General features: G+C 45.3%; 2 protein-coding genes across 2 annotated transcripts in view; both read left to right on the top strand.

Annotated features, from left to right (window-relative positions):
* The window catches only part of LOC306970399 (protein sprouty homolog 3), a 489,858-nt gene that overhangs the window by 464,499 nt on the left and 1,682 nt on the right, over positions 1-23,677 (top strand). The gene's annotated exons all lie outside the window — the stretch shown is intronic.
* On the top strand, positions 6,216-22,979 carry LOC306970375 (organic cation/carnitine transporter 2-like). The gene is made up of 10 exons (XM_079566337.1): positions 6,216-6,668; positions 10,118-10,221; positions 13,995-14,149; positions 15,531-15,702; positions 17,572-17,698; positions 19,228-19,328; positions 19,483-19,697; positions 21,521-21,703; positions 22,619-22,754; positions 22,851-22,979. The coding sequence occupies exons 1-10, from the start codon at positions 6,261-6,263 to the stop codon at positions 22,915-22,917; spliced, it is 1,668 nt and encodes a 555-aa protein (XP_079422463.1). The 5' UTR covers positions 6,216-6,260; the 3' UTR covers positions 22,918-22,979.

The following is a 23,677-nucleotide window of genomic DNA, read 5'->3' as shown; positions in this document are numbered from 1 at the left end:
ACACGACTGAGGATGATACAGACTCGTTTGGAGGAATTTCTACAGAATTTGGATCAACCAGTGACCTGATTTGTCACTTTGATTTTGACTATAATTTTGGATCCAGACCTCCAGGGGCTGAGAATTTGATTTCCATTTATCATTCTTATGTTATTTTGTTCTCAACACATTGCCCTACACTATGAATAAAGATTTTCATCCGAAAAATTGAATTGATTGACATTTAGGATGTGTTTTTTGAGTGTGCCCTAAGTTTTTGTGAGCAGTGTATAAATAATAGAATCGAATGATCCTTGAGCTCTGTTGTCGGGGGCTTCGTGCCCCTGGTAGGGTCTCCCAGGGCAAACAGGTCTTAGGTGACAGGTCAGACAAAGAGCGGTTCAGAAGCCCCTTATGAGAGACCAACAAGCCCGGTTAGAACCATGAGGCCGTCCATCTGTGGACTCACCACCTGCAGGAGGAGCCATAAGGGGCTGGTGCAATGTGATCTGGGCAACTCCAACAGCTGCCCCCACGACCCGGCAACGGAAAAGTGGAAGAAAATGGATGGATTAGTTGTATTAGGGTCTAAAAGCATATTTTCAAAAAGTTTTTTCAAAACAGATGACATGCATATTTTTGAGGCGATAATTTTGTGTTTAAACAAGTTATGTTTGTTAAATAACATTTAACAAGTATTTAAATGTATTTTGATGTATTTGTAGCTTCTCTGTATAAAAAGTGTCAGGTGGAGTTTTCTCTAAAATTTAAATAGTTTCCAAAAAAAGTTACAAAGTCAAATCTTTGCCAAGTATATCTTAGACAGCCTTTCTCCTCTGAACATTTCATCAGTAATTTGTCACTGACTGATGCTGTAATCAGCAATAAAACCATAATTTGGTGTTTTTTTGCAGTTGCACCACCTGACAGTAGCAACTAATTTCAAATTAAATTGGCTTTTATGTGGACTCTTGCATTAGCGTTAGCATTTGTTAGCATGGGTAAACATTTTCTTTTAAAACAAATTAAGACTTTTAAACTAAAATAATATTTTCTAATATTTACATCGGTTTTACCACCTGACACCAAAACTGTAGTCTTTTTAGACCATATATAGTTGAGCTGGTTTTGATTTAATTGAAAGTAATAAAAATATCTGAATCTTGGATTGGCGCCATGTGACTTTTGAGAGGTAAAAACTTCAATAGAGTTGAACAAGTCCTAAATATCAATATTTTCAGCTAAAACTTTTTTTTACAGCTTCTCTATAACAAGCATCATGTAATGGAGGGTTGGAGAACACTGCCCTGAAACTTTCATCTTGTAGAAGCACCCTACTGCAGAGCAAACTTAGTGCATAGGTCCTCATGAATATGCAGGTGGCAGCTGCCACCCCGCTAGATCCGCCCTGCGTGGGACAAGCAAGTGTGCTGTAGTGTCCTCCTCCTGGATGTTCACTGGTGTGTGCTGTAGTGTCCTCCTCCTGGATGTTCACTGGTGTGGGCAGTAGTGTCCTCCTCCTGGATGTTCACTGGTGTGGGCAGTAGTGTCCTCCTCCAGGATGTTCACTGGTGTGGGCAGTAGTGTCCTCCTCCAGGATGTTCACTGGTGTGGGCAGTAGTGTCCTCCTCCTGGATGTTCACTGGTGTGGGCAGTAGTGTCCTCCTCCAGGATGTTCACTGGTGTGGGCAGTAGTGTCCTCCTCCAGGATGTTCACTGGTGTGGGCAGTAGTGTCCTCCTCCTGGATGTTCACTGGTGTGGGCAGTAGTGTCCTCCTCCAGGATGTTCACTGGTGTGGGCAGTAGTGTCCTCCTCCTGGATGTTCACTGGTGTGGGCAGTAGTGTCCTCCTCCTGGATGTTCACTGGTGTGGGCCGTAGTGTCCTCCTCCTGGATGTTCACTGGTGTGTGCTGTAGTGTCCTCCTCCTGGATGTTCACTGGTGTGTGCTGTAGTGTCCTCCTCCTGGATGTTCACTGGTGTGTGCTGTAGTGTCCTCCTCCTGGATGTTCACTGGTGTGGGCTGTAGTGTCCTCCTCCTGGATGTTCACTGGTGTGGGCCGTAGTGTCCTCCTCCTGGATGTTCACTGGTGTGTGCTGTAGTGTCCTCCTCCTGGATGTTCACTGGTGTGGGCCGTAGTGTCCTCCTCCTGGATGTTCTCTGGTGTGGGCCGTACTGTCCTCCTCCTGGATGTTCACTGGTGTGGGCCGTACTGTCCTCCTCCTGGATGTTCACTGGTGTGGGCCGTAGTGTCCTCCTCCTGGATGTTCACTGGTGTGGGCCGTACTGTCCTCCTCCTGGATGTTCTCTGGTGTGGGCTGTAGTGTCCTCCTCCTGGATGTTCACTGGTGTGGGCCGTAGTGTCCTCCTCCTGGATGTTCTCTGGTGTGGGCCGTAGTGTCCTCCTCCTGGATGTTCTCTTGTGTGGGCCGTAGTGTCCTCCTCCTGGATGTTCACTGGTGTGGGCCGTAGTGTCCTCCTCCTGGATGTTCACTGGTGTGGGCCGTAGTGTCCTCCTCCTGGATGTTCACTGGTGTGGGCCGTAGTGTCCTCCTCCTGGATGTTCACTGGTGTGGGCCGTAGTGTCCTCCTCCTGGATGTTCACTGGTGTGGGCCGTAGTGTCCTCCTCCTGGATGTTCTCTGGTGTGGGCCGTAGTGTCCTCCTCCTGGATGTTCACTGGTGTGGGCCGTAGTGTCCTCCTCCTGGATGTTCTCTGGTGTGGGCCGTAGTGTCCTCCTCCTGGATGTTCACTGGTGTGGGCCGTAGTGTCCTCCTCCTGGATGTTCTCTGGTGTGGGCCGTACTGTCCTCCTCCTGGATGTTCTCTGGTGTGGGCCGTACTGTCCTCCTCCTGGATGTTCACTGGTGTGGGCCGTAGTGTCCTCCTCCTGGATGTTCTCTGGTGTGGGCCGTACTGTCCTCCTCCTGGATGTTCACTGGTGTGGGCTGTAGTGTCCTCCTCCTGGATGTTCACTGGTGTGGGCCGTAGTGTCCTCCTCCTGGATGTTCTCTGGTGTGGGCCGTACTGTCCTCCTCCTGGATGTTCTCTGGTGTGGGCCGTACTGTCCTCCTCCTGGATGTTCTCTGGTGTGGGCCGTACTGTCCTCCTCCTGGATGTTCACTGGTGTGGGCCGTACTGTCCTCCTCCTGGATGTTCACTGGTGTGGGCCGTACTGTCCTCCTCCTGGATGTTCACTGGTGTGGGCCGTAGTGTCCTCCTCCTGGATGTTCACTGGTGTGGGCTGTAGTGTCCTCCTCCTGGATGTTCTCTGGTGTGGGCCGTAGTGTCCTCCTCCTGGATGTTCTCTGGTGTGGGCCGTAGTGTCCTCCTCCTGGATGTTCTCTGGTGTGGGCCGTACTGTCCTCCTCCTGGATGTTCACTGGTGTGGGCCGTAGTGTCCTCCTCCTGGATGTTCACTGGTGTGGGCCGTAGTGTCCTCCTCCTGGATGTTCACTGGTGTGGGCTGTAGTGTCCTCCTCCTGGATGTTCACTGGTGTGGGCTGTAGTGTCCTCCTCCTGGATGTTCACTGGTGTGGGCTGTAGTGTCCTCCTCCTGGATGTTCTCTGGTGTGGGCTGTAGTGTCCTCCTCCTGGATGTTCACTGGTGTGGGCTGTAGTGTCCTCCTCCTGGATGTTCTCTGGTGTGGGCTGTAGTGTCCTCCTCCTGGATGTTCTCTGGTGTGGGCCGTAGTGTCCTCCTCCTGGATGTTCACTGGTGTGGGCTGTAGTGTCCTCCTCCAGGATGTTCTCTGGTGTGGGCCGTACTGTCCTCCTCCTGGATGTTCACTGGTGTGGGCTGTACTGTCCTCCTCCAGGATGTTCTCTGGTGTGGGCCGTACTGTCCTCCTCCTGGATGTTCACTGGTGTGGGCCGTAGTGTCCTCCTCCTGGATGTTCACTGGTGTGGGCTGTACTGTCCTCCTCCAGGATGTTCTCTGGTGTGGGCCGTACTGTCCTCCTCCTGGATGTTCACTGGTGTGGGCCGTACTGTCCTCCTCCAGGATGTTCACTGGTGTGGGCCGTACTGTCCTCCTCCTGGATGTTCACTGGTGTGGGCCGTAGTGTCCTCCTCCTGGATGTTCACTGGTGTGGGCCGTAGTGTCCTCCTCCTGGATGTTCTCTGGTGTGGGCCGTAGTGTCCTCCTCCTGGATGTTCTCTGGTGTGGGCTGTAGTGTCCTCCTCCTGGATGTTCTCTGGTGTGGGCCGTAGTGTCCTCCTCCTGGATGTTCTCTGGTGTGGGCCGTAGTGTCCTCCTCCTGGATGTTCTCTGGTGTGGGCCGTAGTGTCCTCCTCCTGGATGTTCACTGGTGTGGGCTGTAGTGTCCTCCTCCAGGATGTTCACTGGTGTGGGCCGTAGTGTCCTCCTCCTGGATGTTCTCTGTTGTGGGCCGCACTGTCCTCCTCCTGGATGTTCACTGGTGTGGGCCATACCAAAAGACACTTTGGAAACAGGATTCTAATGGGATTTCAGGCCTCACTGGAATGGCTTAAAAGCCTGGCTGCAAAGAGTTTTATTGTTTCTAAAAATCGGCATGACCCATGTGACAACGCTGGGCTGGGGGTCATATTTTTAACCATGCAGGTATTTGTGCATCAGCCCTAAAAAGTGGAAGCCTTTTCAAGCTCTGGAGCCCTATGGAGGCTCCGCCCACCCCGCGAGCTCAGTCTTCCCACCTTTTTGCCCTTTTTAGGAACAGGCTGCGTAGGAGTAGATTGTGCAGCCATGTAAGTTTCACAGACGACTCGGGACCTGTACAGTGAATGGGGAACACCGGCTATCTCTCGTGTATTATATCTATGGTAGGAGCACATTGTGAGAAGTTGTGGACGAGTGGGGGGTGAACATGTGCATTTGTTTTGTTGGTGTGTCCCTTTTGTCAGTTTAAGTTTGCGTACTCCTTGCGCCGGGCATAAGATCTGGCCCAAGGACTCTCCTCTACGTACAGACGCTTCGCCACCTTTTTCTGGTGGAGAACCATGGCCTCAGGTTTGGAGGCGCTGATTAGGGCTGAATGATATAGACAAAGTTTCACGTCTCGATGTTTATGTCAGATATCTTGATATTGATTCAATACAATACAGCCATGGGTTCGGTGCAAAACTCCCGGAGCCCCCCCACGTGGCACCTTGAGGGGCACGGTCGAACACTTTCCCCAGATCCACAAAGCACATGTGGATTGGTTGGGCCAAGTCCTGTGAACTCTTGAGCGCCCGATGGAGGTCACGTTGATACTTTTTACTGTGGAGAAGTACACAGCTGTGGTATTTGTGCACAGTGTTGACCTCGCAGCCCTTGGTTTCATTTAATTGTCGCCTTTGTGTGTGACGCGGCGGCCCGGCAGTGGCGGTGTGTATCATGTTTCCACTGTGGCACCGCCCATGTGCTCTGTGTTATGGAACAACCGTGTAGAGCAGGAGTCCTGGGTCCAGATCCGGACCCCCAGAGGCTTCAGTCCGGACCCGAAAGCCTTTCCAACCTCTCAATATACTTAATTTCTAAGGCTGAATTAAACATGATCTAATCTATTTGAATAACATTTAAATAGGTTGGCAACATTTTTGATTTACTAATAAGTTCTGCTTTATAAATAGACCTCCTGTGCTCATGTTTTAACATTTTCAAGAGCAATGACTGCATGTGTTCGGACCTCGAGCTGATTTAGTGGCGGACCCCTGGTGTAGTGTATTGTCGTGTACTGAGTCCTAAATCATGTGGGTTTGAAGCCTTTCTTCGTGAAAGACAATTATGTCACCTGTTGTTGCAACAACAATACTTTTGTGATACACTGTCGCCTCAGACAGATCTCACACATATTTTTAGAAACTAGAAGGTCTTGACTTTCAAATGAGGCGTCACACTGGCATTAGAGGCTGTAAACTCTCCTGCTTCACCGTTATGCACCATTACAACGTCACTTTTCTGCGTGTGTGCTCTTTTAAATGGAAGTGAAGGTGAAGCTGCAGTGGAAATGAGCATGTTGAACACACACAAGTAGGATAAAAGCAGAGTGCTATCACCACCAGAGATAATCTGGCATATCTGACATGTCAGTGCAATTGTTCAGCTGCGTCTTAAAACCAACCCCCTTCCATGTGCTCTGCTGGCCCCGCTGCACATGTAACCAGCCCGCCCTCCGGCATGTATGCCGATTGTGAGAAGCTGGGAGGAGGAGCCTATTTCATAATAAAGGCTGTGCGCCAAAAAGTTCACATAATCTGCTTTCTTTTAAACCAAGAGGCAGACGCAGCTCCCAGACCACATTTGCTGCATTTCTAAACATGGGACATGAGGAGATTAGGGACTATGACACCATAACATCTTTCCTCGGGTCCTGGGGGGCGTTCCAGAGAAGGGTGTTTCTGGCCCTGGCCATTAGCATCCTGCCAAATGGCTTTGTCGGGACTTTCATCGTGTTTGTGGGGGACACGCCGCCTCACCACTGCACCATCCCAGACGACCACAACATCAGCGAGGCCTGGAGGAACGTGACGCTGCCGATGGAGACGGTGAACGGGGTCACGAAGCGCAGCTCGTGCTCCAGACTCAACCTCGAACTGGTGCAGAATTACTCTCAGAGCAACTTCATCCCCGACGTGCACGTGAACGTGAGCGAGATCCCCCTGGAGAAATGCCGCGACGGCTGGACCTACAGCAAAGAGATCTACCAGTCCACGATAGTGACAGAGGTGAGAGTGGTCCCTCGTGAAATACTTTAAAGTTCGGTGCCGTGGTTACAGTCTGGTGTGGAGGAGAGAGCTTTGACATTGGGTTTACTGAGAGAATATACTTTCAATTGCATTTTTATGGCTTTTGTCAATACTTTTCTCACTTTTTGTTGCCTTTCCTTCTTGTTTTGATCACTATTTTATCACTTTTTTTTCAAGAACCTTTTAGATTTGGGTCAAGCCTGGGGAAAATGTGCTCCGTTCAGGTGTTAAGATTTTGTGATATGTTTTTTACTCTGCATTCCTTTGATTTTAAGAAAGTAACTTCATCCTTAATCCTCTCGAATGAAAGAGTCACAGTTACTCAAGAATTCTAAATGACACACAGCAAAAAGTAAATACCAAGCATGGGTTTAGGCCATTTGAACTGAGAATGTTTGTTCTTGTTCTGAGCGGTTTTTGCTCTTTTTTTTTGCTTGTTTGATGACATTGCAGACCGGTTGGAAATAAGAAAGTCAAACTGCCAATAGGATAAGAGCAGTTCACTCCTAATCCTCAAATAAAAATGTTAACGACAGTACTAGTAAAACTCCAGAAAATTTAACCCCTTACTGTAACCGAGAACATTTATTTCCAGTTTGGCTTTACCCAACTCGAAAAGCTTTTCGAGCTAAGACCTACAAAAGTCTTTTTTTTTTTTTGGGTGCATTTCATTTTTTTTTGGCCGTAATGCAACTGTAATAAAGCCACAAAAGACTTGCCAACAAAGACAAGGAAAGAGCTTAGGACTTTCAGATGAGGTGCTACCCTGGCTGCAAAGTGAAGTCTCCAGTCAAGAAGCTTTTAGATTCGGGTAAAACTGAACTGGAGAAAAGGTGCTTGGTTAAGGCGGGGGTTGTTTGCTGTGTGTCAGGAACGTAAATAACGTAAATTAAGTGCGACCGGTGCCACATGCTGCTGAACTGGCCTCTTTTCAGCCTGGATTTGAACATTTGTGAGCCTGTGTTCAGGAAGGAAAACACCGTCGCACAGAAAGCGTCTCTTCACTTTCCTCAAGCCTGCAGACGAGGTCAAAGGACGCGATAACACACGTGCCAAATGAACGGCCGTAGTCAAACATTATCTCGTAAAGTGAGGGTCCAGATAGTGAAGCAAGTGTAACACATTAGACCCGGGGAAGCGATAAGAGGTGAGCAACACTTGGTTTCCATACATTTAAAAACATACACAACATTAGTTAAAACATTCACACACCGATGATCTGGACTGGACTGACATCACAAGAGACTTGAAACTATTCAAAGAAATAATGATTTTGAAGTGATTTTGAAGTCCTTCTGCAGGAGGTTCCGTGTAAATGGAGCCTAATAACTGAAAGCCGTCTTTCCCAGTTCAGTCGCACAACAGGCACAACATAGTGCGAGGCGTCATTAGAACGAAGACTACGCTGACTCTGCTTCACTTTTAAAAGACAAGATAAGAAGGCAGCCTAGAAGCGCCTTGTAGATATAAACATACCAATGAGAAAGTCGGCGAGCCTGAAGTCCAACCCAATTCACTTTGGAGTATAACAAACAGTGGTGAGGAAGAGGTCGACAGTTGGTTATGAAGCGCAGAGCCCCATGATACACACTGTCCAACAAGACACTGTACAGGAGCTTCATATGTACAGGAGCATATTCATAAACTGACTGAACCACGTGGACCATCAGCCTTGACATTTGCTTTGCTCACCGTGAAGTCGTTTCTTCAAACGGTGAAGGCAGTGAAACGCCTCTCCAGGCCGTTTCATAAACCAGCAAGATTTAGCTTTGAATTTTAAATGAAAACGTCATGTTGGATATTATCTATCCATCCATCCATTTTCTTCCACTTGTCCGTTGCCGGGTCATGGGGAGCAGCTGTTGGAGTTGCCCAGATCACATTGCACCAGCCCCCTCATGGCTCCTCCTGCAGGTGGTGGGTCCACAGAGGGACGGCCTCACGATTCAAACTGGGCCTGTTGGTCTATCACAAGGGGCTTCTTAACCGCTCTTTGTCTGACCCGTCACCGAGGACCTGTTTGCCCTGGGAGACACTACCAGGGACACGAAGCCCCCGACAACAGAGCTCCAGGATCATTCGGGCGCTCAAACCCCTCCACCACCTTAAGGTGGCGGCTCCAGGGGATGTTGGGTATTACACGAGAGGTTAGAGAAGCCAGTGCAGAGGCCTGAGCACCGGGCTCATGTGGGCGTGCAGCTGTCTTGAACGCGCTGCGACTGTCTTGACGGTGAGCAGGTCGTTACAGTAGTCGAACCTGCAAGAGACAAACACGTAGATTAGTCCCGCTAACACTGTCGGTGTGAAGAAGTCATTAACCTTTCACTCTCAGTGGTGCTGCAGGCGAGCCATGTGCTGTGACTGGCAGGTGAACTATCACACTCAGGCCCTGCGGCTAAACCGTCTGCCATGAGTTATGAGTAAAGTCTGACGAGAGAAACGGCAAGTTGAGGCATTTCCAGAGCGCCATTCATTCACGATTCAAGAAGCCTTTACGTACACGATCATCAGTTCCTTCAACTTAAAGCAAAGCGTGCAGATACAGTGTAGTACTTACAGTGTCATACGCGTGTTTTAACCTCTTAACTCCCGCCTGAACCGAGAGGATCTTTGTCCTCACGTTATCAGATTTTTTTCCATCATTTTTTTGTTGGGCATTCAACTCGTTTTTGTAACTTTTTTGTCATTTTTTTCTTTCTTTTTTTTTCATTTTTTTGTCAATTTTTTTCGTTAATTTTTTATCAAATTTTTGTATTTTTTTTGTCATTTTTTTCACATTTTTTTCATTTTTTCGTCCATTTTTTGTCACTTTCTTGTGACATTTTTGTGACATTTTGGCCACTTTTTCATCCATTTTTCGTGGATGAAAAAGTGAGAAAACACTTTTTTGTCACATTTCCATCACTGTTTTCGTCTCAGTTTTGTTGCTTTTTCATACCTTTTTTCCAGAAGCTTTTGGACTGGGGTAAAGCCAAATTGGAGATAATGTGCTCGGTTTAGGTGGGAGTTAAGGGGTTAAAAACCTTTTCTCTGAGCGACAGGAGCCCAGTGCAGAGACCTGAGCACTGGACTAATATGGCTGTCTTTGTAAACCGACCTGCAAATGTTCACTCCTAGATTTCAAACCTGATATTCCAGTTTTAGTGAAAAAGACACTGAGCTGTTTGAGGCGATGAGAGAGTGAGTGAGGGAGGGAGGGAGGGAGGGCAGTCCTGAAACAAAATTCTTCTCACAGTGACAGTGAGTGAACTCCAGACACAGGGGCTGGTCTGACCATTGAAGTCACAGGAAGAGAGATAGATGACCTCACAACAAGGAGAAGGACCTTCTGTGCGGAGTTTGCATATGTTCTCCCCACAAAGACAGTCAAAATAAATAAATGCATAAAGTAAAAGCCCTTTTTGTTTGTTTTTGTTCCCTCTCTGCAGTGGGACCTGGTGTGTGACGATTCCTACAAGCTCCCACTGGCCACCTCCATCAACTATGTGGGCATCCTGGTGGGATCCTTCTTTTCGGGGCAGATTTCTGACAGGTTTGGGCAAATCATGACACTTTCAAAGAGGAGGAGCAAAAAGTAACATTTTAAGAAAAGCTACTGACTATTGCTGAAGTTAAAGATTGTAAAGGACACTGCACACGTTTCAGCAACAAGTGTCAACCTCTTAACTCCCGCCTGAACCGAGAGGATCTTTTTCCTCAGTGCAGGATTTTAGAGGCAGTTGTGGTGAACAAGTCTGAGCTCATTCTACACATAAAGACATGGCTGATTCCATGAAAATACATAATTTTGACATTTTAAACTCTGCATAGTCCCTTGAAGGGGAGACACTACAAGCAAAATTCTTCAATTCTTTGAGCCAATTTGGTCTCTTAACATATAAACTTTCACCTGGAAGGAATTTGTAATATCCGATTCCAAACCTGCTTTGAGTAAAAAAAAATTTAAAAAAAAGTTTTATTATATATACAGTGGGGAAGAAAAGTATTTGGTCAGTTCCCCATAGACATTCTGTTGGATTTCGGCCAAATACTTTTTTTCCTCACTGTATATTATATATTTTTTTTAAGTTTTCCACTAAAAACTTGAAACTAAAGAAGATATCCAACATCCCCCCAAAAGATCTTTGTAACTAATATGTCAACAAAATGAAACCATACATTTAAAACTGACAGATGTTTTGGGCCTTATTTTCATAAGTTTAAAATTGATTGATCTATGAATTTAAAACGTTTCCTTATATATTCACCTGAAGTGTCTCGCCTTAATATGAGATCATCTGCTGCTTTCTACGTGTCACAATAGCAACTGCACTAAAACTCAGACTCATAAACAAATCAGTGACAGACAATTAAGATAAGATTAACTTGATTGCACCGCTGGGCTCTGGGCACGTAGTGCAGGCGCTGCCGCGTAACGTATACAATAAAAATTACAGCGTTCGATAGGGCAGTGGGAATAAAGGAGGACTTGCAGCATTGAAGCCGTTGTTCTGACCTCTGCAGAGGGCAACAGGCTCTGGAGATGAAACATGAGAAGGGTCATTCAGGATTTTAAAAGCCTGTCTGACAGCAACGTCCTCGTACAAAAACGGACGGCGCTGTTGTTCCTTTTCTCTGCAGCCTGGTGTCACTCTTGTATTGCGCTTTACAAGTCTGTGTTACCGAGTTTCTCAAAGCGCCACACTGTCGTCATTATTCCTTCACACCATGCTCTATAGTGGTAGCTTCTATTGGGGGTCGGCCCGATGTTCCCCGGGTCCGATGTTCCCCTGCCTCCGAACGCCGGAGGGCCCCGTGTTCCCCGACCGATGCAAGCAGTGAACGCGCCCCCCGCCTCTCTCTTCACCGCTTGGCACAGAGCGGCCCTGTACGCACGGATAATGGAGCAACGAGCGGCCTGGTTTCGCTCATAACTAGCCTACTGATTAGGCTACTTTATAACATACTATAAGTCTTGTTGATCTCGCATTGTAATAGCCTACAACATTTTTGTACAACCTCAGAATAAGAACGTGTCGCAGTTTAGCAACACCAAACTCACCCACAGCTGCTTTTGTTTTTGTAAACAGATCTCCCCCCGTTTATCCTCGCAAACCTGCTTGACTGGTTCGTTGTTGTAGCTCGATCGTGCGTAAATCCATGTTTTTTTCTTGTGATTGTCCGTGAGCCCCAGCGTAGTCCATCACGCGGCGTGCGGAGAGCCAAGTGCAGCGGCTCGTGCCATAGCCGCTCCTAACTCTCAGCAAGTCTTTTCTGATGGCTGCACTCCAGCCTTATACACATTAAATTAGGGGTCTTTTTACGAATGGGGCAACATGCATTGCGTCCTCACTCCTCTCCCAGTGCCGCCGCCTGTCATGCGCGCATTACGCACTGTGCTTTGGCCATCAGACGCTCCGAGAGGCACCACTGAGGCCACTGACACTGAATGACGTTGAACTGTATTTGCGCCGCTGTTTTTTGACATAAAAACGATCCATAGCCTATATTCAATGAGAACGCTGAGGAAGCGCAGCAAAGGAAAAGTGATCGGGGCTTATGGCACAATTACGCGGCACCGCAGGTGGACCTGTGAACACCCAATTTTGTCCAAGCCCACCCCACGGTCCTGATCATTCAGTGTTCACTGCCTCTCCCAGGACAGAAACATCTGCGCGGTCTGCACCTCTGTCTGCAGGACGCGCACATCTGGCTGTCTCTGTGCAGATGTTGCATCGTGTACCAGTTCCTTGTGCCTCGACATGTCATCCCTGCTTGCACCCTCCGCTGTGACCGGCTCCAGAGAACACTACAGGCTAACGTAGTGTTGGGGCATGAGTAGCCTACTTATATTTGCTGATGATTGTTTTACGTTTTGCCTGATGAATGAAGAGCGCTGCATTATGCCTGTGCGTAAGTCTGATCGCATGCAGCGTTGGCACTTGTATTGACGGGGAACATCGGACCCGGGGAACATCGGGACTTTTTAATATGCGAGGTACCGATGTTCCCCCGTCAATACAAGTGGGGGAACATCGGACCCGGGGAACATCGGTACGCACCCGAGAACAGGCTCACAGTAGAGAACAGGCTCACAGTAGAGAACAGGCTCACAGTAGAGAACAGGCTCACAGTAGAGAACAGGCTCACAGTACAGAACAGGCTCACAGTAGAGAACATGTTCACAGTAGAGAACAGGCTCACAGTAGAGAACAGGCTCACAGTAGAGAACATGCTCACAGTAGAGAACAGGTTCACAGTAGAGAACATGTTCACAGTAGAGAACAGGCTCACAGTACAGAACAGGCTCACAGTAGAGAACATGTTCACAGTAGAGAACAGGCTCACAGTAGAGAACATGCTCACAGTAGAGAACAGGCTCACAGTAGAGAACATGTTCACAGTAGAGAACATGTTCACAGTAGAGAACAGGCTCACAGTAGAGAACAGGCTCACAGTAGAGAACAGGCTCACAGTAGAGAACATGCTCACAGTAGAGAACAGGCTCACAGTAGAGAACATGTTCACAGTAGAGAACATGTTCACAGTAGAGAACAGGCTCACAGTAGAGAACAGGCTCACAGTAGAGAACAGGCTCACAGTAGAGAACATGTTCACAGTAGAGAACAGGCTCACAGTAGAGAACATGCTCACAGTAGAGAACAGGCTCACAGTAGAGAACATGTTCACAGTAGAGAACAGGCTCACAGTAGAGAACATGTTCACAGTAGAGAACAGGCTCACAGTAGAGAACATGCTCACAGTAGAGAACAGGCTCACAGTAGAGAACAGGCTCACAGTAGAGAACAGGCTCACAGTAGAGAACAGGCTCACAGTAGAGAACAGGCTCACAGTAGAGAACAGGCTCACAGTAGAGAACAGGCTCACAGTAGAGAACAGGCTCACAGTAGAGAACAGGCTCACAGTAGAGAACAGGCTCACAGTAGAGAACAGGCTCACAGTAGAGAACAGGCTCACAGTAGAGAACAGGCTCACAGTAGAGAACAGGCTCACAGTAGAGAGAAATGCGTTTTTAAGGACTGTCCATACTAGTAAAGTGACGTTCATGACCTAATCGGACCTGATTTCGATTGTGAAAAGAACAGGATCATTTCAGTCAATCTGACACATATTTACCCTGAACGTACACGAGAATCACCACAACAGCAGAGCAGGCAACACAAGTGAAACCTTTCTGCAGTAAAAAGGATTTGGCCGACTTTCATGTTGTATAAGTTACAGTACAAGCACTTTATAGTCAGGTTACTTTGCTCCTCTGTACAATCGTGTGGTCACAGATGGTCATTGGGTTGTTGTGTTGCGCAGATGGGGAAGGAAGCCATCCCTGTTCCTGATGATGTTGTTTCAGACCGTGACTGTGACGGCGCAGATCTTCTCTCCAAGCTGGGAACTCTTCACCGTCATCTTCTTCTTCGTCGGAGCGGGCCAATTCTCCAACTACATCATCGGCTTCGTGCTAGGTAAGCTATGCACGATTCACCTGACCCGGGACATACAGTATTATTCACAAAGGTTTATGAAGGGGGGGTTGTAAACGGTACTATTTACATAAGCAATTGTAAGTTATGGGGGATGCATGTTATCTGATTTTTCCTTAAGGTAGTTGGAGCTCTTAGTGGTTAGTAATCTGTTTACCGTGAATTCAACCCATTGCCAGAGTGTAACTATCACTCGGACTGGGTATAAACCGGTACTTCAACGATACTTGGTTTACAATATTGATACCTCAACGATGCATAGGGCACCCCTGGGGGTACTCGAGGACCTAGCAGGGGGAACTTTGCTCTTTTTTCCCCAACCTGAAATAGTTCAAACGGAACTTTTGAAAAATTTGCTGCAAAATGTGTAGTTTTGGGAGAATCTTGAATGCAACATTGTCTTTTACTTACAAATAGCAATCTTAAGTGATTTCTTTCTAAATAAACTGCAACACCCTTGACACAGAGGGCACACAGACTACCACTGTCCACAAGACCTAAAGGAACAATGTTTTCTTGTAAATTTGTATCATTTATTTCAAGTGAAACGACCAAGTAACTTCCTGCCGTGTCCCTGGACAAACAGGTTTCAAAACCTGGACTCTTAAGATAAAGTCGTTTTTTGGAGTGAAACCTTCTCCCCAATAACATACTGGTATTGCTCAACAGTACCCAGCTCTGTTACTCATGCACCTGACTTAACCACTTAATGTCTTACATAAAACCAGCATGTAAAACCAACTACAGCGTGTCTGCTCTTTTTCTCTGTGGTTCATGTGTCCGGTAGTTAGGGAGCATAAGCCTTCCCACTGGCAAAACCCGCGTGGCATGGGGACAATCTACCTTTGCCTAAATGCATTTTGACTCTGTGATTTTTCTTATCAATGACTCTATAGCGTAAGAGCTTACCTTCATAGTTGTCTTTTAGCTTTGGCTTGGCAAATACTATCAGCTTGTTGAACTAAATAAGAAATTTTGCATGTGTCCCAGGAACGAGCAAATGTTGATCGTGCAAAGTGTCGCAAATCGGAAATGACATGTTTTCGCAGGTTGGAAAGTTTACTCAAACATAACTGATAGAGGATAACATTAGATCGCCACTCTCAGCCACTGAATGTGTGGTTGCGTATCCGTATGAAGCTCTGAGAGGGTATTTATCCCTTTTCTGTGGAAGCATGGACAGACTTGAATGGTAGGACTAGTGCAATGTCTCGAGTTCATGTCTCCGGGTCCCGTACTGATGGTAAATAAACATCTCCTGTATAAGACATCCAGACTGCTGCCTATTTTTCATCTATCCTCTTGAACACCATTGTTAATTCTCTAACAATAATTATTGTGAAATCTTCTTTTTTCCCCACAGGAACAGAGGTTTTGAATCCCAAAGCCCGCGTGGTGTTCTCGTCTCTGGGGATCTTCATGCCCGCGGCACTGGGGTACATGGCGTTACCTTTAGCGGCTTATTTGTTCCGGAGCTGGAGAATGTTACTGATCCCCATGGCGGCCAGCTCAATCCTGTATCTCCCGCTGTGGTGGTAAGAGTTTACGATTTTATGATGTGTTCGTTTAGTCACCCTGATAAGGAGGAATGATGTTTGATCCTCACGTGTGTGTGTGTACAGTTAGCAAACCCCCGGAAATGTTTCAGAATGAGCTTTCTCTGAATTGCCCCCATTTCATAAAACAGAGTGTGCATGTCGGAATATGCTGCTCTAAAACGTTAGCGCAGCATGTGACCTCGTATATGGAGCGCATTCGTCTGTCATGTTTCTATCCCAACATCCACCCTCTCGCCTAAACCTTGGTCGAGCCCATCATTCGGAAGTCAGGAATTCTGCACTGTTTTATCGACAGCATCATGATCCAAAAGTTTTGGGCTGTTTTCAAGCCATCTACCACATTTGCGTAATGTCAGCGCCTAGTTAGAAGTCCATACAGAATGCACCTGTTTGCCTTTCCATAACAATTAGCATGTAAACGAGACCTCTGAGTGGATAGAGGGAATACTGAAATTCTATAAATGCCCTGAAATGGGACATGCCATTCTGTGCCATACTTTCATATAGGGACTGGCTTCAACATTCATTCATATGGAGAGAATCCGTATAATGCAATGATGCAAATGAGCCAAAACTGCACATTTGTAGTAACAGACGTAGTATCACTAAAGATGTTTTTGTGATTTTTATGGCAACTGCCACAACTGCCAGACAGCTAAGGTAAGACGAGTTAAGGGAAAAACTACTGATAAAGGACGTTCTACAAGCAGATCACCATTTTCAAGCAATAAGGGAAAGAAAAAAGATCTTTCTGCTGATGAAAAGCGTGAAATAGTTGAATGCCTTGGACTAGGTATGAAAACCTTAAATATTTCACAAAAGATTAAGCGTAATCATCGCACATTTAAGAGATTTGTGGCTGAATCAATCAGAGCACACATGGGTTTGTGCAGATAAAGGCGCAATGAGGACGGTTTCTGCCAGTCAAATCCATCAGATTAAGAGAACAGCTGCTACAAAGCAGCAAACAGGTATTTGAAGCTGCTGGTGCCGCTGGAGTCTCCTGAACATCAAGGTGTAGGACCCTCCAGAGGCTCGTAGTTGTGTATAAACCATCTGCCCGGCCTCCCCTAAACTGAACAGAAACAGCTTCAAAAAACATCCTCATTGTGCCTTTATCTTCACAAACCCATGTGTGCTCTGAATCAATCACAAATCTCTTATGCTCAATGCTTGATCTTTCATGAAATATCGAAGGTTTCACGCTTTCCATCAGCAGAGAGATCCTTTTTCTTTGCTATGTTGCTTGAAAATGTTGGTCTGCTTAATAATGTGGAACGTCCTTTTTCAGTAGTTGTGAGTTTTTAACTGGGCTCACCTGACATCTAATTATCACAGGGCTCTGAGATTGATGTCAGTGATTCAAAGTGACCCGAGACACAATACCATCCATTTAATACCTTTATGGCACAGTGTACAATTTGTACAATAATTCTTAACATAGACTATGTGGGGAGAGAGGGCAAAGAAAATGGAAACTAGATGAAGAGTGAGATGCAGCAAGAGTTTAAGAACAGCGAGATGTTGGGGGGGAAAGAAAATGCATTTAAATGAATGGCTTGAGAGGAAAAGGCAAGGTTTTTATGGGGAAAGTGTGCTTTATTGTCCCATTGGGAAATTTACCTGGGATCAAATGCGGAGGACACATTTTCAGCTGCTCCTGAGCTGTCAGACCCGCCTGGTTGTTAACCTCCCAACCGCCATGTTGCACAGACAAGTGAGAGTAGGTTGGAAAAAAACAAATGTCTCAGCTTGGTTTTACTCCACAGCTTGATTCCTCTTGTACCAAACCAATAAAACAATCCAATTGTGAGTGTATTACTAGTGTTGTGATGGTGTGCCCAGGTTGGTCCCAGAGTCCCCTCGCTGGCTGCTCTCTCAGGGAAGAGTGGAGGAGGCGGAGGCCATATTGAGATATGCTGCAAAATGTAATAAAGTTCAAGTTCCACAGGCGATTTTCACAAAAGCAGAGGTGAGAACCTGATCATTTATTTACAACGTTCGCATAACAGGCACTACAGTGTCTTTGAGATAGATAGATGATCAATAGATTGATTGTGATTAATTGGAGTCGTAACATTGATGGACTTGCAAGTGAAGATTTTAAATTGAATTCCAAGACTGTGCTCTCTTCTCTGCTTATTCTTGGTAATAAACTTGCAGCCATATTTTTACCCAGTTAAAAGCTTTTTTGAGAACTTTTTGGACACGCGGCCGGCAGTCATAGTCCAACTTTGAGGAACCAAAAAGTATGAACATGATTTCCAGTTGCTTTTAGGTAAGAGATTGTTATTTGAGCCAGGTTTTGGAAGTGGGAAAACACATTAGAGGCCTGGTTTACGCTGCATGTGCTTTAGTAGAGAGATCTTAGACAAATAAGACTCCAGGGTTTCTTACAGTAGAACTAGAAGAGACACTAACCGTGTTGGGTGGCACAACTGTTAGCGCTCTTTGCTTCACAGCAAAGAAGGTCCCGGGTTCGATCCTGGGACGGGACCTTTCTGTGTAGAGCTTGCATGTTCTCCCCATGGTTTTCTCTACCACTAAAAACATGCATAATAGGCTAATCCCGCAGTCAGGTGGTGATGCTGACCATTTGCTGGCTCGACATCTGGAGGCGCAGAACTGCGGTTGTTTACTGGCCAAGCAACATCAAAGGATAGGTCAATTTCCCTACAGGGACAAAGTATACCTTGACATCATGCAGGGTGAATTTGCTCGGCAGAGAGTCTCATTCTTTGTTTTATCTGTGTTGAGATGGAGATAGTTCATTGTCATCCAGGTTTAAATGTCTCTTACACATAAATACACCTGTGTATCGTTCGCATAGCAGTGAAAATGAATATAATGGTTTGTCATGTTCATGCTATGGCAGAACAGGATTGGCTCGAGCACAGACCCTCGAGGCACCCCATAGCTCACTTTGAAGCATTTTGAGGGCTGATGGCGGTTTTCATTACGAATCTGCTACCTCTAAGATAAACAAGATTCAAATCAGCTCTGATGTCTACCTCACAACACCTCTGCAGGAGAACGGTTGAGGTCAATCGTGTCACAACAAGTACTCTCACTGTAAGTCATTGTCACACCCCATTCCAAAGCTTATTGAACTGAAAACGGTTGATTAAAGAAATTGTAGAATTGGCCTGGGGGACCCCAAACTTTTGAGCTTGGCTCGTTCAAAATCTTGGTGCTATTAGTTACTATTTAGTGTTAGCCATTAGCCAATAGCCATTAGCTTTTGTCTTGAAGCTAACGGCTCACAGAAGCAAAGAATTTACCGTATCCTCCAATGAATGCTTTGCTCCTGACACAATGTTTTTAACATGCTAGTGACTGTAGCTGCCTACAATGTAATCTTGAGCTACAGTTTGTAGGGTATATCTTTGAAGACAACACTACTATCTCAGGGAAAGAACGAGGATCCACACTGAAGTCACCTGACACTCGCCTGTGAGCCTTACTGTGGATTCCTTAACTCCTTTTGTTATTTTATTTCAGATTGAAGATACTTTAAACAAGAAGGACCAGAAATACAACGTCCTCGCCATAGTCCAAAACTGCAACTTGTTCTTTACGACTTTACTGTGTAGCACTTTATGGTGAGTCCTCAAACACCAGGCTTGAATGCATGACAAATTATAACAACCCAGCTTTGTTTTTGTTGTGCCTTCTTTTTACAGCAGTATAGTGCATGTTCTATCCTATCTTTCAGAGTGTGTGGGAGATTTTCAGTTTTTCTTGTTTCTTCCTCAGGATTATCACAACACTGAGCTACTACGCGCTAACTCTGAACACGTCCAACCTCCACGGCGACAAATACCTCAACTGCTTCCTGTCGGCTGTAACTGAGGTCCCGGCGTACACCATCGCTCTGATCATGCTCAAGTTCCTGGGCAGACGCATCTGCCAGTCCTCCACGCTCTTCGTCGGCGGAGTTATGATCCTCTGCGTTCACCTTATTCCATTCAGTGAGTCACGATCACTTCATAACCACCAGTAGACTTGTAGCATCCATGTTCAGAGTCTTATGAGGCACACTCCAGAGCAGTAGGTGGCGCTGTGCTGATGCACAATGGACTGTCCATGCCCCATGTCCAGACGATAAGGGTTATGCACATTCTTCTAGACAAGTAGCTTCCGCTCACTGTATAAATTAGGAGCAAGAAATTATTAGTAGCTAAAAACACTGTTACATGCCTCGCGTTACAAACAAGAGATTCCAGAAGGAAATGTGACGCCCTTTTTCCATCTCTTAGGCAAAAATCTTGTCCTGCAGAAAGATAATTTCTCACTGATATATCCGTCAGCATTCACAGGGAGGTGTTCGGGTTACTCCCTCAGACATGTTGAGAAGATGGCCGTCGCTGGCAGATGTGTTGTCTAATTGTCTAAAAAGTCTTGGTTCACTTAAAGCAGTACTAAGTAACTCTTGCCCCTAGAGGCCATAAATGCAACTGCAGGTGTCGTAGCAAGTTACGATTTTTTAATTTATTAATTGTCTCGAAGAGTAAATACTACGCTGACAGGAAAGGCGAAGGGAGAGAGGGATATTGTGCATCCAATTATACAATGGAAATATTATTTTCACTCAAACTTGGCTGTAAATACTGTTTAAAGTGACGCTAGCCCGCAGTTAGCTTTGCCCGTTAGCATGTTAGCTTCTTCTTCGTGATTCCATTAGTGTGTATTGGTGACTCCGGTCCGGTGGCAGTCAAGTTGCAAACATGGTTTTCTGTCCAGAGACACCAGGGGGAGATGAAAGACCCTCCAATCATCCCATAAACACTTGTATTACCCCCACAGGGACTACGGAAAGGATTTATTAAGGTAAACACGTTGGTACGGTATGGTTTTTATTTAGACAGGGACAGTGCACAATTTAACATTGACCAAAAGGAAAGATGCATTGTGCCAGGTTATAGCAAAGATGCTAATTTCCTCCTGTAGTCCCTGGACAGGTTGATGTTACAGCACAAATGTGGTTTTAAATGTAGATGAATACTTGACCATGGATTTATACATTTCGACATCATTAAAAACATACATTTAATTTAAACAAGATTGGAACATGAGAACATTTTGCACCGGTCCTTTTTCTAGGTGAACGGTCGCTCCCACATGACGTTACAGGTCATGAGCAAGTTTGTTTTTCTAGAAGCAATTTTTTAGTCAAATGCGCAAAACTTTTGAATGTCGTACTTGCAATAATCTCTGTTGGCAGTGTGTTCCACTGACCCGATCACAGAGAAGGCAGATTTAGCGAAGTGGATCGAGTCGTTCGAGTCATTTTATCAGTACATAAAGTTATACATTTTCTCAGAGGGGGTGCAGTGACTCCATGGATAATTTTAAAAAGCAAGCAAACATTAGAGTAGAATATTAGGTTTGTAAAATTCAGAGTTCCAGACTTATTTAGTATTTGACAATGGTGATAACGCCTGGGTTTCTTATCATGGATCTTGAGTGCATATTTATATAATGATTCAAGAGGCCCTGTGACCAACTCGATATACAATACATAAAATGTGACAAGATCATCGAGTTCAGGTACAAATGGGACGCCTCTGTGGTTACTTAGTACTGCTTTAAAAGAAGAGAATAAAATTATACCCAAGACGTGTGGCAACAAGTATAATGGTTAAAAAGCGAATTAAGACCGTGTTAAATAATAAAAGCGCACTCTAGCCAGCAGACTCGTGTGACTGAAACGATTGGGTAACTGATTCACAATGGGTCATGATAACCGTACACATTTTTTCATCATTGTGTGGGATTTCGTCATCTGTTGCAGACCAGCCAGCCATTGGAGTTTTCCTGGAGATGCTGGGGAAGTTTGGCTTCACCGCCGCCTTTTGCATCGTCTACACCGTTTCCTCCGAGCTCTTCCCCACAGTCATCAGGAACACGGGCATGGGCTGCTGTTCTATGGCTGCCCGCCTTGGAACAATCATCTCTCCCTTCATCATTTACCTGGGTGAGTTAAGCATTACTGCACTGTCAGCTATGAATCAGCGATCTGCCCTCACCGAGCAATCTTTGACCACAACAAGGAGATTATAAAAGCATTTAATGTGCCCACACGCAACATTGGCACCCTTCTGTCTTTTATAGATATCAACAACAATGTATACTGTTTCTTAACATAGACTTTGCCACTTCTGGCCCCAGACCTGACATATTAAAGGGACTACATGGAGTTTAAAAATATAAAAAATTAAGCATTTTGTTTAAAATTACACGAGTGCGCACCAGAAAAGTCTAACCTTTCAATAGTCTGTAGCTGTGACTATTTAGCGTAAACTGCCTTATTTTGGGGCAAGAAATGAAGGGAAGGTGACCACAAAGGGGGGGAGGATGTGAAATTTCCGACGGTGAATCGAGAGCGGTGACAAGTGATTAAACTCCTGTTTTTACCGCTTTCAAAATGGCCTTGTTGAACGAGCCGTCGGACTGATCAGAGTGAGCCCTGATTAGAGGCTTCAGACATGGGAGCAGTCAGCCTGAAGAGGGGACATCAGGGGGAGGGTGTCCCCCTGGTGTCGGAACGGTGAGAGGGAAGGGCTGCTCTCTGAGTTTGAGTAAATTGAGCAGTTGTAGCCTCACCGAGTTCATACACATTTAGCATTAATATTTGCCAAATGTAACTTTATTGTGCTTTGTTAGAAAATGCCATATATATATATATATATGGCACACCCATATTTTCTGTGACACAGCCAAAGTTTCAATCCGAGCTGCACATCTGCAGCTGTTCAGCATTTCGATTAAGATGACTAATGCTTAAAGCACAACTCATTTTAACCTTTGAAGTGCAGGAGTGTCCAGATCACCAAAAGGCCACAGTAATGGTCTCAGTTATGTTTAACTTCTCTTTTTCCTCCATCTTAAGGTCAAGTCTACAAGGCCCTACCTTACATCATTATGGGAGGTTTGGCTATCATTGGCGCACTTACATGTCTGCTGCTACCGGAAAGGTTTGGCAAACCTTTACCTGAAACCATATCAGAAATTCAACCGATCTGCGGGTAATTTATTTAATTATTACTTTCAAGTCAACATTTAGGGACAGAATATGACCACAATGACTGTCATTAACTCTGTTTCACTGATTGATCTTTCAGGAAGAAAATAAGAAATGAAGAAAATGAAGAACTTGAGGAAAAGACGTACAGACAAACCATGTTGTAATTGATGTGCTTTGTTACTGATCATTTGTGTCACATATTTGTATATTGCACAAAATTCCGAAAATAATGTTGAACAAGCTCCACTTTGGTTATTGTTTTGATGCCACGTATTTGAAATTGTACATTTATTTTGTGTGTTTTCTTTTGTTGCAAATGCTGCATTTATTAGGTATGTGGGAAATGGTCTTAATTTATAAAGCGCTATTCCACCAACAGTATTTACTCTCAGCGCTTTCACATGTCGTCCTGAACAGTGAACGGAAAACTAAGGATCCCTGTTTCTCTCTAAGGCTTTTGTTTTGTATAAAAGCACCACTTAACGCGAGACACGGCAGGTGAAAACTTTGTTTTTTGATGCTGTGGTTAGATTTTTGGATAGTTTTCTTCCCTTAACATCTTAGTTTGAATGACAAAGTAGGAGAACAGACTAAAACCAGCCTTCAGCAAGTTTATCTAAAAACGTTTTATCGACTTTGCGTCAGATTGTCCAGTAAATCACGACAACATGGCCGCGCTACGCCCTGAGATATACAAGCAAGATTTGAAATATCTAATTCCTTGCCTGATTTATTCCAATTTGAACTTCAAATAACAAGCCGAATTTTCAATTTTTTTCAAGATTTTCTTTTTTTATTAATAACAAGCTTATTCAAAAACTTACGTGCCGTCCATTCATAATATTTGGTCGTTGAAAACATTGGCAGTTTTTGTCATTTTTTCTCCCAATGCCCAAACTGATATCTCTAAACATGTTATTTTTT

This window comes from Gobius niger, assembly GCF_951799975.1.
Source record: "Gobius niger genome assembly, chromosome: 11".
Lineage (NCBI taxonomy): Eukaryota > Metazoa > Chordata > Actinopteri > Gobiiformes > Gobiidae > Gobius > Gobius niger.
This window is presented reverse-complemented; position numbering and strand designations above follow the sequence as displayed.

Excerpts from the sequence above, each read along its gene's own strand:
- LOC306970375 (XM_079566337.1), top strand. The coding sequence starts at position 6,261 with ATGGGACATGAGGAGATTAGGGACTATGACACCATAACATCTTTCCTC. Across the intron at positions 14,150-15,530 it reads CATCATCGGCTTCGTGCTAG|GAACAGAGGTTTTGAATCCC; the intron begins GTAAGCTATGCA and ends TTTTCCCCACAG. Across the intron at positions 15,703-17,571 it reads CTGTATCTCCCGCTGTGGTG|GTTGGTCCCAGAGTCCCCTC; the intron begins GTAAGAGTTTAC and ends TGGTGTGCCCAG.